This window comes from Amblyomma americanum, chromosome 1, assembly GCF_052857255.1.
Source record: "Amblyomma americanum isolate KBUSLIRL-KWMA chromosome 1, ASM5285725v1, whole genome shotgun sequence".
NCBI classification, from domain to species: Eukaryota; Metazoa; Arthropoda; class Arachnida; order Ixodida; family Ixodidae; genus Amblyomma; species Amblyomma americanum.
The window spans coordinates 533,280,264-533,295,501 of NC_135497.1; the positions used below are offsets into that span (position 1 = coordinate 533,280,264).

General features: G+C 48.2%; 1 protein-coding gene across 2 annotated transcripts in view; it reads right to left on the reverse strand.

Annotated features, from left to right (window-relative positions):
• The window catches only part of Rab14 (RAS oncogene family member Rab14), a 76,121-nt gene extending 71,130 nt beyond the window's left edge, over positions 1 to 4,991 (reverse strand). Inside the window, exons 1-2 of one of the 2 annotated variants that reach the window (XM_077650993.1) lie at positions 4,389 to 4,991; positions 691 to 1,019 (exon numbers count right to left, since the gene is read on the reverse strand). In XM_077650993.1, coding sequence (XP_077507119.1) covers positions 691 to 974 — 284 coding nt within the window. In that variant the 5' untranslated portion in view covers positions 975 to 1,019; positions 4,389 to 4,991. Of the gene's footprint in view, positions 1 to 690; positions 1,020 to 4,000 lie in introns of both variants that reach the window. The other variant, XM_077650994.1, reaches the window with a different exon arrangement.
• Positions 4,992 to 15,238: the final 10,247 nt, after the last annotated feature.

The following is a 15,238-nucleotide window of genomic DNA, read 5'->3' on the forward strand; positions in this document are numbered from 1 at the left end:
TAATCACTTGTCGATGTTGGCAACTGCACGGCCTTAGACTAGACACGAAAACGCTAAAATACCATAGGCATTGTAAGCCAATAAAAAACCCAATCTCTCTAATATAAAGATGCACTAATCAGTGCATTGAAAACAATAGCATAAATTTAAAAAAAAAAAGACTTTAGCATGACTAAGTGTGCAATTTCGTGCAGTAGCACTAGTTAAGGTGTGCACTTAAGGTCCTTACATGCTAAAGGCCTTTACCCGGAAGGCATTTATTCTGGAGGCCTTCGAACAGGTGCGCGCACACCTTCACCCAAGTGAAGGCCTGTGTACACCTGGCAAGCCGCACACAACCCGGTGGGCAGGTGGGCTGCCTGCCAGTGGCACTTAGTGGTACCTTAGTGGTACCGCACTAAGAAACAAACCGAGGACTAGCTAAACGTGCCAACATTTGCTGGCAGGCATAACACCCTCCAGTTACAGAACTACCGTTTTGCAAGACAAAGCTGCTATGCCAAAACAACACCAAGCACAATGAGGCATACTGCAGTGGACGTTTCCCAATTAGATTAATCCACAGCCCTCCACCACAGTGCCCTTGCATTGCCCACAGTGTTGCCTGCTGCATGTTTGTGATCCCTGAGATCACAAACATGAAGCAGTAAAAGTTTGCGAGTGTCCGGTGGCAATAAAAGTCGCGAGCACCTGGTGATGTCGTAGACCATCAGAGCGCCAGCGGCACCACGATAGTAGGACCGGGTGACCGCGCGAAAGCGCTCCTGGCCAGCTGTGTCCCAGATCTGGAGCTTGATCTTCTGACCGCATACCTCAATGATGCGTGTGCCAAATTCGACACCTATGGTGTGCGGGCAGTCAGCCATGAACTTCTTTTCAGTGAACTGGTGCAGCAGGCACGACTTGCCCACGCCCATGTCCCCAATTATGATGTACTTGAAGATGTACGAGTAGTTGTATGGCCCGGCAGTCATCCTGCTGGCTGCTGCTATCAGTTTCTTCCGCTCTGGATGGGTCACCTGCAACCAACGATGTCACTTCCTTTAAGAAGAGATCTCACATGAGCTCTTAACAACCACTGAAAACTTGGCACACAATGCCATTTCAGGTGGCCAACTGAGACTATCGCAAGTAGCTTTAATTATGCTAGGTACAAACTTATTTTGCAAGGACACCCGGAAATCTACCTCGTTCTTGGATGGCAGCAATCACAATATCGCAATGGAGTGAGACAGTTCGGAATCGCACACTTTCCAACTCCACAAAAAAAAAAAGCGTGAGCAAAGCAGTGTTGTAAACCAACACTTTTCCATACTGATGCCATCATGCAAGCTGCATAGCTGTAACATGTTGCATATGGCCACCACAGACAGAATCATGGGAGCATAAACACTTCTCTACTATGTTGCTGAAAAAATGCATGCGTTACAGAACCACCACTGGTTCACCTATACAGCCCTGGTTACAAACAGCAGCAATGATCACCTGCTGCAGAGCATTTAAACAAATTGACTCTTGTAATTTCATTTGACCTTGCTTCCCAGAGATTGCACCATCATCAAAACAAGCCCCAGAGGCAGACAGAATGGGCCTCACTGGGTGATGAGTAGACTGTGTCGAAAGAGAACTTTATGCATGGTTTTGCTTTTTCACAACGATATATCAGCGCTGTTTTACCCTTCTACAGCCCTCCCCAGCAGGAGAAATGCGTGTTACACAGCAAGATGGAAGCAGTATTTCACCAAGGCCCAGACGATGTCGAGACCCGGTTGAAATGCCCATTGCATGAAAAAAAGAGTGACTTTCCATTCTTGCTTCTTGGTGCATGTGTGGCCACACAATGTGCATGTCAACTAAGATTACTCCTTTCATGGAACCTTTGCGAACACGTTTGCCCAGCAATCGAATGCTCAAGAATCAAATAAAAAAAGGCTGTGCTCATGAGGGCAGCCGGTTTCACAAAGTGAATCCTGCTGCCCATGCCTCGAATTGAGCTCAATTAGTAATGGCATGAAATGACAAAAAAAAATGTGCAGTGGGGTAGTTCACATGGGGGCAGGCAGCAATTTGCTATCAGCCAAACACATGCCACAGCATTAATTACTGGGCATGCCAAGAGGAGAAAGCTTAACAAGGCAAGTGGAGATAGCATGATAGGCTGCACCTTCATATCTAGAAACAGAGATAATGAATGACACAAAAAAGGTCAACCCGAACATCCCCATAGAAAGGCAGCGTGCAATGAGCAACGACTAGAATGTGCTGCGAAGCAGCAGGACATGCCTGCAAAGAGTGCTCACAATGTCCCATCATAAAAGTGACTAAGGTGCTGCAACGAAAGAACACCATCACTAACTGCACTGTTCACCACCTGCAAGATATGCTAAGAATCACAAAGCAAATAACTACCAAGTTGTGCACATGCAAAACAGGCACAGCTTGTCTCCCACAAATTGTCAGTAATGCACAGCATGCTTATTTATTACCAAATAATGCTTGCACGCACAGTCACACATGCTACAAGCTGCCAAAGTAGAGTGGTGGCCACAATGCATCACACTGCAAGGAAGGCCTACAAACTGCAATGGACCAAAACTACCGCCCGCATAAACTTCATCCAATGCACAAACAGGAAATGGATAAAAAGCTTAAGTTGGTATTGTGGCCTCGAAAAAAAAAATTCGCGTAGTCGCCCTGGATCAGTAGAAAAAAAAACAGGCCCGGAGGGGGGGGGGGCATCAATAAAGCTATTTCGTATAATCCGCAACACTATCCGCACACTGGGCAAGCCTACATGCATATACATCGTAACAAATCCTTGGGTAATCTCTGCTGCACCTACTGCCTCGCCACGATCAGCACAGCACCAAAAGTAAACACCTACCAGAGTTCCCGGGTTCGAACCCGACTACGGCGGCTGCGTTTTTATGGAGGAAAAAACGCTAAGGCGCTCGTGTGCTGTGCGATGTCAGTGCACGTTAAAGATCCCCAGGTGGTCGAAATTATTCTGGAGCCCTCCACTACGGCACCTCTTCCTTTCTTCTTTCACTCCCTCCTTTATCCCTTCCCTTACGGCGTGGTTCAGGTGTCCAATGATATGAGACAAATACTGCGCCATTTCCTTTCCCCCAAAACCAATTATTATTAATTACCAGAAGCTGAAGGCAAAAAACTTATTTCTGGGGTAACCAATGGAAGAAGACTTGAGACGACCGAATTGCAAAGCTTTGCCTTGTTGCACAGACTGACTAGCTGCGATTCGGGCTAGCAGAAAAAAATGTCGCAGTAAAACTAGGATTCCATCGACGAGACGTACCGTCGTTCGCTAGTTGACGTAAATACCATCTCAATCGCTGTTAACCAGGAAACACGGCGCTTTCTAACTGTGATTAGGATAGTACCAGCTGCCACTAGCCGCAGCAGCAAAGATCGCGAAGCGCTCACAGCATGCCGAACGATCACACAACAGCAAAATGAATGCTGACTGGTTGGGGGTTGGGGGGGGGGGGGGGGGGGGGGGGGGGGGGGGGGGGGGGGGCTAAACGGCGCACGCGTTCCAAATGGCTGGCTCATCGAATACAAGTCAAAGCCTGGACGGTTCCGTGACACGATGCATTCCGAAGCGGCAAAGCAAATCAAGTGACAAACACACTTGACCCGATGGCGGAGGGAGCAAAAATCGGGAGCAAGGGCTAATGTCCCAAGAATCGCACAACAGACAGCCGACTCATACACACCAGCGTCCGGAAAAAGAAAAAAAAAAACAAGCGCCGCTAGCGAGTCGCAGCCACGCAGCATCTGCCGCCGAAATTGGTACAGTGAGCTCGCTATCTGCGACTTGGTTTCAGTGGCGAAACCGACGACGTAACATTTACATGCGAGGTTTATCGCGGGCCGCTGTGGGCGTTCTTCGCCCAAAGACTGACGCCGCGGCACCCCCCAATCGCGGGGGCGAAACGCAAATTCAAAAAAAAAAAAGCACCGAGCGCTGGCAACTCACCAGCTGGGAATGACGGAAATGGTCAAGGTCCGGTCACGGCGTCGTTCCCTGCAAGATGCGCCGCGGTCGATCGCAAAGCAAAGCCCGAACACGAGTGTGTGCGAGCAGCGAGGCAGTATTCACGCCTGGCGCACGGGCGGTTTCTACGCGAGCTGTATTCTCCCACGGGACGAACAAAGACGGCCGCGGCGGAGCGAGCACCGCGATTCTTCGCCGTCTTCGACCCCGATGGACGGCGCGCGTCCTGGGACCGAGCTGGCAATCAGGCTGACCCAGCTTCCAAGCTTGGGCCAGCCTGGCGCACAGGCACAGGCCGACGTATACGCAGCTCGGGAATGAATCGGAAGGGCGCGACTCGAAGGCAGGGCGCGGGGAGAACAGAGCTCACCTGGCTGGCTCTTTCCGGTCGACGCGGGCCCCGGGCGCACAGCAGAGTCCCGAGGTAGTACAAACACTCTGCGATTCAATAATCTTCGAAACGGAGGTGGGCACCTAATATGGCCGACAGATGACTGACCACGAAGGAAGGTGATGGCAGGCTGCTGGCTTGCGCGGACGAGAATGAAGGAGAAAGAACAAAATAGACGCATAGAAGCAATCATTACTCAGTTTACTTAAATCTTAGCATAATCTATTTCCGCTAAGGTTTTTTTAATTTATTATTGAGACAAAAGAAGAAAATAAGCTGTATCTTATTTTTTTTTTCCTTTTTTCACGTTGGTAATTATCGTGGGGTGCCTTACAGGGAAGTAACAACTGCTACTGCAGCATCGGACAGTATGGAACATTTAACTTTATCCCAAGATAAGCCAGTTCCATCTTTTGTTTTTGTTCATTGCGAAGGGGTTAGGCATATTCAATAATTACTCGCAGAAAACTCTCCTTCTCAAGCGCCAAAAGCCGTACAAAGATGGATATTCTGCTGAAACGACAAATCCCAGCCAACTCAAGCCACAAAGATGCCAGTTAGGGCGACATTGCCCCCCCCCCCCCCCCCGCACGCGTGACTATCGCGCGGCGGCGCTGTTGTCAGGAGCGCAGTATGGTGCATACAGGCACCCCAGGGCGCCGTCGCCCCTGATTTTCGGAGGACAATCTGTTTTCATTGACGAAAAGGAACACAGGCCCCTGTGGCTAGCATTTCTGGATATCAGGGGAGCCTATGACAACGTTATTCAAGAGGATTTGTGGGACATACTGTGCACATTCCATGTGGAAGATGGAGTAATTAATCTGCTAAAAGATATACAGTATTGTGCGTTTTCATCGTGAAGACTTTCAAAAGATTCCCCGCCTCAACCGCTAGCTCATTTGCGATGAAACTGCGCACAGAGAGTTTGCGTATTATGGTAACTTTTGTATCGTACCAAGTTTGACGGCGGTATTTACTTAGCTGAGCCGTGCATGATGCGAAAACGTAATAGTCTACGTAGAGATCGGGGAACCAAAAGCCGCAGACGACGTTTTTCGCCTTAGCGTTTTTCCTCCATAAAAACGCTAAGGCGCCCGTGTGCTGTGCGATGTCAGTGCACGTTAAAGATCCCCAGGTGGTCGAAATTAATCCGGAGCCCTACGCTACGGCACCTATTTCTTCCTTTCTTCTTTCACTCCCTCCCTTATCCCTTCCCATACGGCGCGGTTCAGGTGTCCAACGATATATGAGACAGATACTGCGCCATTTCCTTTCCCCAAAAAAACCAATTATTATTATTATTATTTTCGCTTGATGGCGGCAGTGGCGCCATCTGTTTTTGGCAGTCGAAAGCGTCACGACAATGCCGTCGAGGCGAGCGTTGCAAGAAGCGCGGGCCCTTTGAATATGCCGTTCCGGCCGTTTCGTCTGCTTCAAATGTACTCCATATGGTTCCCAGAGCAGTTCAGCCCCATCTGTTCTCTCTTTGGGCACCATAAGGCAGACACCCCACATCCTATACTCATGTCCTCAAGACAAGCCGTCGAACAGTCTGCAGCTCTCTACCCAATCACAGTGGGAGGCCGCGCTGCTCAGCTCGGACCCGGAGGTTCAACTCCGAGTCACGGAGCGGGCCGAAGAGGTCGCCGAGTGACATCGTCGGTCGGCCACCTGGCGTCCGGCCTAGAAGAGGTGCCCACCGCGGGGAGGGGAACGTCACCCCAACCCGCGCCAAAGACCTTTTCTTTAATAAAGTTTACCTCCTCCTCCTCCTCTGCTTCAACTGAAGCGCTTACAACATTTTCGACTAATTGAGCAGAAAAAAATATCAGAACACGAGGCTTTATCTTTCAAAGAATATTGTTTGCAACGCTCGTCTCGGCGGCCTTGTCGCGACGCTTTCCATTGCCGAAAACAGATAGCGCCACTGCCGCCCTTCAGCGAAAAAACGTTGGCTGCGGGTTTTGGTTCGCCGATATCTACGTACACGATTACGTTTTCGCATCATGCACGGCTCAACTCAATAAGTACCGTTGTCAAACTTGGTACGATACAAAAGTTACCATAATACGCAAGCTCTGTGTGCAGTTTCACCGCAAATGAGCTAGCGGTTGAGGCGGGGAAATTTTTGAAACCATTCACGATAAAAACGCACAATACTGTATATAAAGGTAACAGAGTGCTTATAAAATACAGAAAAAATGTGTACAGCGGGGGCTTAGGCAAGGATGTCCTGTCTCCTTTGTTGTTCATGTTGTACCTGCAAGGGTTTGAGATCAAACTAGAGATGAGCGGACTATATATAGGCTTCAACCTTTCTTTTTTCAAGCAAAAAAAAATGAATTAAACAGTCATTACCGGGTCTAATGTACGCGGATGATATAGTGCTAATGGCTGACAACAAAGAAGATTTGCAGAAGTTGATAGAAATCACTTTGTCGCGGCGGCTGCGTTTTTATGGAGGAAAAACGCTAAGGCGCCCGTGTGCTGTGCGATGTCAGTGCACGTTAAAGATCCCCAGGTGGTCGAAATTATTCCGGAGCCCTCCACTACGGCATCTATCTCTTCCTTTCTTCTTTCACTCCCTCCTTTATCCCTTCCCTCACGGCGCGGTTCAGGTGTCCAACGATATATGAGACAGATACTGCGCCATTTCCTTTCCCCCCAAAAACCAATTATTATTATTATTATTATGACCCCCTCCTACTCTCTTTCGGCGCGAGCGCCAGAGATTTTGCATTGCATCAAGTTTGCGAATACCTCCACGATTACATAACAGCTACCGGCATATTCTCTTGCTAAGTGTTTCTAACATTTCCGCATTTAAAAGAGCGCTTGGGTATTTTCATATTCAGTTCTCAGATATTCTTTGCTGATATTTTTTTCGTTTTCTCTTTAATTACTTTGAAATTTCACCCAAGGCACAATCATTATTTTGGCACCAGTTTACCCTCTTCTTTGGGCTCTCCTCACTGAACCCTGGCCAATCCCCCTCGTGGGTATGTGCCATGTCAAGAAGGGAACAACAACAACAATTTGTGGTACAGAGGGAGATAAATTAGGTTTCAAGTTTAGTAAAGAAAAATCTGCAGTCATGATATTTAATGATGAGGGCGGCGAACATAGAATACCAGGAGTTCACGCTAGAAGTAGTGGATGAGTACAAGTATCTTGGGCTGAGGATAAATAATGGTGCTGAGTATCTGACAGAGCATGAAAAATATCTAATGAATAAAGCTATAGTAAGAATGCAGCTGTCATGAAAAATAGGGCACTGTGGAATTACAATAGGTATGAAGTGGTAAGAGGGATCTGGAAAGGGGTGATGGTTCCTAGCCTGACTTTCGGCAATGCGGTCCTGTACATGAGACCAGATGTTTAAGCAAGGTTAGAAATAAAACAACGCGGCGTAGGGCGGCTAGCTTTGGGAGCACATGGCAATACACCAAATCAGGGGGACCAGGGTGATATGGGATGGGCGTTGTTCGAGTGCAGAGAAGCTAGCAGTAAGATGGCATTTGAGGAGCGATTGAGAAAAAAGGGGGAAGAGCAGTAGGCTTGGAAAGTCTTCAGATACCTGTACATAAGGAATGTTGACACGAAATGGAGAAAGCGAACTAGAAAATTGACAAGCAAATATCTGGACAGCAGTGGGGGACAAATCAGCAATTATCGGGTAAGAAAATGCTTAAAGAAACAGAGAGAGCTCTGTGTAAAAAAAGAATGCTGACGAAATCGATCGGCACTGGGAACATACAGGATTTCAAAGCAGGGAATTGCCAAAGAAAATATCTATGATAATTGTAGGGGAAGCTGTTTGTTGTCTGAGGCCAGGACGGGAGTTTTGCGGACTAAGACATATATAGTCAGGTACCACGAGATAGACACATTGTGATGTGCTTGTGGAGAAGAGGACGAAACGGCCGAACATTTGATACTTTTCTCTAAAGTGCTTCACCCTGCAGGGGAAAGCAGCGGGGCTGATTTATTCAAGGCATTGGGGTTTAAGAACAGTGAAGGAAAAGTAGATTTTAAGTGGGTTGAAGTAACCAAGCGAAGGTGGCTAAAATCAAGACAAGAGTAAAATTTCACAAGTCAAGGCTAGGTGGCTTCAACAACCGCCCGATTTAAAGGGTTCAGCCTTATTCATCCATCCATCCATCCGTCACTGCGTCGCGCGGCGTCCGCTTTCTGCCGCTGCTGCCTGCACTTTCTGATGGTACCAGTCTACTAGTCTTCTTTAATCGTCATAGACGTGTAATGCCGGTGCTCTTGTTTCATGGAATTCACAAACTGCAGTATTAAGGTGGAAAGTTGGGCGAGTTGAATTTGATTATGGTAAAAGGTAGCACGAAAAGAACAAGGACCAAAGGAAGAGGCAAGACACGACACAAATGCTTTTTTCGCAACCAACACTTTATGTGAAAGAACACAAAATATATACCCACCTCGTAAAAAGATAACCACAAGGATAACACTATGAAAAGCTCAGAGCAAGAAATTCAAAAGATGGGAATGCTGAGTAACATATGAGATATGTAACATATGAGATGTGGTACAGAAAACTGGAAATGCCATTGCGAAAAAAAGCGCTCGTGTAGTGTATCCTCTCCTGCCGAGGTGGCTCAGTGGTTAGAGCGCTCGGCTACTGATCCGGAGTTCCCGGGTTCACACCCGACCGCGGCGGCTGCCTTTTTATGGACGCAAAACGCTAAGGCGCCCGTGTGCTGCGATGTCAGTGCACGTTAAAGATCCCCAGGGGGTCGAAGTTATTCCGGAGACCTCCACTACGGGCACCTCTTTCTTCCTTCCATCTTTCACTCCCTCCTTTATCCCTTCCCTTACGGCGCGGTTCAGGTGTTCAACGATATACGAGACAGATACTGCGCCATTTCCTTTCCCCCAAAACCAATTATAGTGTATCCGCTTACTTTCGTCCTTGTCTTTTTCGCGGTACCTTTCATAATGAATCACATGAGTAGAACCACCTCCAACTTTGGCAAACACAACAGCTGATCTCTATACGTGTTGCGGACCGACGATCAACTAATTCGCCAGTGTCTGGTCGGAAGGCAGTGGACAGCTTTCGATAATTCTTGGAGGGAGAAATTTACTTCCAAGCAAGCCAATGCCAGTTTTTCTTTCACTTTGTGCTGTTTTCTTTTTCTCCTTCGTTGTCCCAAAAGTTGATGACCTGGGGAAGTGCACTTCTGGCGTTTTCTTCTGAAACCAATGGGTTTTAAAATTGCGCATGAAAATTCCCAATTTACTATCTGTTGTACAGAAATCGAGATCAATGCGAGTATATTTATTTATATGCTTGTATCGCCCCACCCCCCCCTAATGTAATACCCCCGCACTATGGCACTTAGGGGTATTGTAAATAAATAAATAAATAAATACATGCATATCTTGGTAATGTATTAACACCTCTTTTGGGGTAAATCGTGCATACTTGAATTAGAGAAAAACTAGCGCCAAACCACGCAAACCACAAGACAAGAACGAATGGTAATGTAAATTGACCTGACAGCAGCGCAGTTTAATTTATGTCCTGCAACCTTTCAAAAATCAATCAATACTACTACGGATTTCACTCATCTCAGGGCTTTATATTTTCTTTGAGCTTAATTCGAGGTTTAGCTCACACTGGAGAGAAATCCCTGCTAAGCAAGAAAAAATTAGCTGCGGTTCAAACTGTTGAACCTGGTTAGAGAGCGAAAGCTGTGGTGTATCGGGTAAGTAGACGCGGCTTGGCCTCTAACGTTGCGTGCGTTCCGTTCCGCACATTGGATAGGCAACGCGCCCACCCTGTCAGGTGGCGGTTAAATTAACGGTTGATCGCGAGAGGCTGCTCACCCAAAGAACGCTGAGGCCTATTGCTGCTGTGGCGCGTGTCTGCCACAACGTTGCCAGTTCTAATGCATATCTCTCTCTCTCCCCACCGCCACGTACCTCAAGGAGCGACTGAGGCGTCCACTGGCCCAGGGAGCCAGTTATTCGCCTTCCTTTCCTCAAAATCATCGGAATCTAGAGCGTTGTCAACGGTAACGCCAATGAACACAAAGAACGCGGACGGCCTATATCTTCAGTGCCGCGTTTCTGCTACTACGTTGTGAATGCCAACGCATGCAGCGCACATCTGTCAGGGGGAAAGTTATGCGCCTTTTCTTTGCTTTCGAAGAAAATTGAATTTCAGGAAAGGAAATGGCGTAGCAACTGTCTCACATATATCGGTGGACTCCCGAGCCGCGCCGTAAGTGGTTTGACCTGTGGCTCACCTGAAGGTCAAAACCGCAAGCACTGCGAAATTGATTGTAAAACATTTTATTCGCCGGGAAGAGCTTGGCAAGAGGTCGCGTTAAGTGGTCGAGAGTACATAGCCCTCGACGACTTTGTCAGCCCACTCCACCGCCAAAACTTGCGTTCTGGGGTCAGAGCTAGCCACCACGGTCTCCCACCGCTCGAGAGAAGGAGCTGTAACTAGATCACCCGGAGGTGGCTCTATTTTGCAGTCCCACAGGATGTGATCGTAGGTAGCACGTTGGCCACAGTGTTTGCAGTTTGGGTTGTAAAGATCTGGATAAATGTGCGCGAGGAGTGATGGGGTGCGTATCGATCTCGTCTGTAGACGACGCCACGTAACCTCTTGTTCTTTAGTAAGTCTTTTGTCTGGAGGGGGGAAAATTCTCCTCTCTAGTTTAAAATGATTGGTGAGATCATGATATGTGATCATTGAGTCCTTCGTGAAATTCAGGCGAAATCGTTACGAGGTAGCTCTCGCTTCAAAACTGCCGCCGCTCAGAGCGTAAGTAGCATGCGTGATCAGCTGATCATGCTGAATTGACTTTCACCATGTCTGAACACCCATGTCCTGTTCGATGCGACGCTAATCCCAAAGCGCTTATAAGATTGCCTCCAGAATGTGAAGCATCCATTTTTTTTTTAGCTCTACTATTATGAACCCCCCTCCGGCGGGTTTCAGCATATGACACCTGACACCACAATTTAACCTCTAAAGAGCCATGCGTTTTCTTGTAAACCAGCGCAGCGGTTCGAAGCCAAACGGGGAAGGGAGTCAGGTGTTGGTCAGGTAACACCCTCTAAAGAACTCTCTAAATTCTCTAGAGGGTGCTGGCCCTGCGCACCAGAGAGAGGAGGAGGACGGTAGCGCGCATCCCAGCAGATGCGTGCGCCATCGCCGCGTTGCAGAGAGGAGGAAAGGAGGTATCCCAGGTGTTGGCGGATTCGAACGCGACCGCGGCGGCAGCGTTTCGATGGAGGTGAATCGCATAGGCGCCCGTGTGTTGTGCGATGTCAGTGCACGTTAAAGATCCCCAGGTGGTCGAAATTATTCCGGAGCCCTATACTACGGCACCTCTTTCTTCCTTTCTTCTTTCACTCACTCCTTTATTCCTTCCCTTAAGGCGCGGTTCAGGTGTCCAACGATATGCGAGACAGATACTGCGCCATTTCCTTTCCCCAAAACGAATTATTATTATTATATCTTTAACGTGCACTGACATCGCACAGCACACGGGCGCCTTGGCGTTTTTCCTCCATAAAAACGCAGCCACCACGGTTGTTTTTTTGGGAAAAGGAAATGGCGCAGTTTCTGTCTCACATATCGGCTGACATCTGAACCGCGCTTTAAGGGAAGGAATAAAGGAGGGAGTGAAAGAAGAAAGGAAGAGGTGCCGTAGTGGAGGGCTCCGGAATAATTTCGACCACCTGGGGATCTTTAACGAGCACTGACATCGCACAGCACACGGACGACTTAGCGTTTTTCCTCCATAAAAAAGAAGCCGCCGCGGTCGGGTTCGAACCCGGTAACTCCGGATTATTAGTCGAGCGCCCTAACCACTGAGCCACCGCGGCGGGTCCGTTAAAGATCCCAAGGTGGTCGAAATTATTCCGGAGCCCTCCACTACGGCACCTTTCTTCCTTTCTTCTTTCACGCCCTCCTTTATCCCTTCCCTTACTGCGTGGTTCAGGGGTCCAACGATATATGAAACAGACACTGCGCCATTTCCTTTCCCCAAAAACCAATTATTATTATTATTAAATTTTTAGAACGCCAGTGCACTTTGATGTGTTCAGTGGAACGCTGGTTGTGTTCGATGCACTCCTGCCGTGGAGAGCTCCGGCAGATGTGCGCTCCGTCGCCGCGTTGCGGAGAGGAAGAAGAGAGGCATCCCAGGTGTGCTGCATACTCCCTCAGTGACGTCACACACCTTGACCGAGTGGAGCGGGAAAGCGTCTGCCGGCATCGCATGCTCAGAGCATGAAAGTGGCTTGTGCATAGAGCGCCGGTCAAGGTAATAAAAATTCTGAGGGCACTTAAGTCTGCTCTCAGATCTCGGTGGACACCTCAACCACGCCTCAAAGCATTCAACTGAATGTGTATATGCCATCGGTCCTAACCCCTGTCGCAAGTCTTAGAAAGCATGCAATTAAAGGTGCATATGTCATTGGTCCGAACCCCTGCCGCAAGCTAGCCTCCAACTTGACTAAACATGTAAGCTATATGCAAAGAGAAATGATATGATGCCACCCAGGATGCTGTACGACGAAAGCTTGCTCAAAATTTTGGTGAATGCATGCAGTGATAACGTCGCAGTGATGAATGCAGGGATGACATCGCTGGGATTTCGTCTGCACCTGCCCTATGTTTCTCAAACCAGCGTCGTAGGCGCCGCGGTGGCTCAATGGCTAGGGCGCACGGCTACTGACTGACCCGGAGATCCCGGGTTCGAACCCGACCGCGGCGGCTGCGTTTTTATGGAGGCAAAACGCCAAGGCGCCCGTGTGCTGTGCGATGTCAGTGCACGTTAAAGATAATAATAATAATAATTGGTTTTGGGGGAAGGAAATGGCGCAGTATCTGTCTCATATGTCGTTAGACACCTGAACCACGCCGTAAGGGTCCCCAGGTGGTCGAAATTATTCTGGAGCCCTCCACTACGGCACCTCTTCCTTTCTTTTTTCACTCCCTCCTTTATCCCTTCCCTTACATAGCGGTTTAAGTGTCCAATGATATATGAGACAGATACTGTGCCATTTCCTTTCCCCAAAAAGCCAATTATTATTATGAAACCAGCGTCGTCGCTTTGGCGGACGCGGTTTTGCCTGCCGCGCGTCTTTTTCCATCGTTCTTCCTCTCTCCTGTCTGCACGTGGCCGAAATTGTGACTCAGCTCGTGCGACACCATCACTCTCGAAATTTTGCGTCATCCTGTTAAGTGACTTGGCGTGATGTCATCACTCTAAAGTTTGCGTCATAATGTCACGTGACTTTGGTGTGGCGTCATCCTTTACACGTAGCACCATTTTTGCAAGTCACCTTGTCAAGTGACCCACTAATTACTTAATTACTCCCGCTAATTACTGACGGAATCATCGTTTTTAATTTCGTTATTTCAACTTTACTATATAATTCGTTTCCTTAATTTTACTAATTAATTCCTTAATTGATTTTGCTAATTAGTGGTGTGACGACATCATTCTTCATCACGGCATATAACACCGTTAATTTATTACTCGTTATCATTAAGTTTATACACATTCATTCACCTGCAGTGACGTCGTCGTGTGGACACATTTTGCAGACAGCTGAGCCATATAATGCATTCGCTTTAATAAAGCATTGAAACCAATAATTGAAACCAGCTTTGTTGTTTATATCACCGCAGCTATTGCTCGACATTGTTGAACCCCTCTAAGTTTTTTATATTTTTGGCCTCTGTGGAACGTTTGGAAATACAGTAAGAGCTATACGCCGCGTTGCTGATAGGAACAAAGGAAAGTGCACGGGCCTGCCTACTGGCTCAAGCCGAGCAACGCTCGCTGCCGCGCGCGCTGACAGGAGGAGAGTTAAAGGTTAGGAGCGCAAAGATAGAAAGAAAAGTATGCGCGCGGTAAAATTCCCCGGGCCGATCCCGGAGGCAGTGCAATACCGGGCCGACCCGTGTCAGAGTGCTTCAAGCCAAGCACTCCGCCTAAAAATGGAGCTAGGGGCCGGGATCAATGACGCATGCAGGTATGCCAACTGCGTTTAAAAAGTCTGGTTTGGTTTATGGGGGGTTTACCGTCCCAAAGCGACTCAAGCTATATGAGAGACGTCATAGTGAAAGGCTCCGGAAATTTCGACCACCTGGGGTTCTTTAACGTGCATTGACATCGCACAGCACACGGGCCTCTAGAATTTCGCCTTTATCGAAACTCGACCGACGCGGCAGGGATCGAACCCGCGTATTTGGGGCCAGCTGCCGAGCGCCATAACCACTCGGCCACCGCGGCGGCTCCGTTTGAAAAGTATTGCAAGAATTGCAGCGCAGCGTGAGCAATTCTACTTCGTATAAGAAGCAATCGCTTTATCTGCGGTAAATATATAAACATGGTAAATCCGCGTACTGGTAAAAACCGCAGCGCAATAAAAAAAAAAACTAAATTTCCAGTATTATATGTACTCCCATTCTGCTGAAGTAACATTCTTCTGTGTCTCATGTCTTCCCCCGTTCTTGTGCAGCTGCGCCCGTCAGTCTGCGCTGTTGCGCGTACCAATTGCTTCGAAATATGTCCCACGAACAGCTGAGTCCTCTTGCGGAGGCCGTTTTAGGGTACTTATTGCTTGCATAAACACCGCAAACTTGTCTTTTCAGGCAGGCGCGACCCGCCGCGGTGGCTCAGTGGATTGGACTTCCGGCCGCGCTAGCGAGCGGACGTGCTTATCATGTGCTCCAACGGAGCGGTGTGAGCGGCCGTTTCTGACCGCAGTGACAGGGTTTTTGATGAAGCTGAACAGGACTACCCAGTTATACTGCCGCA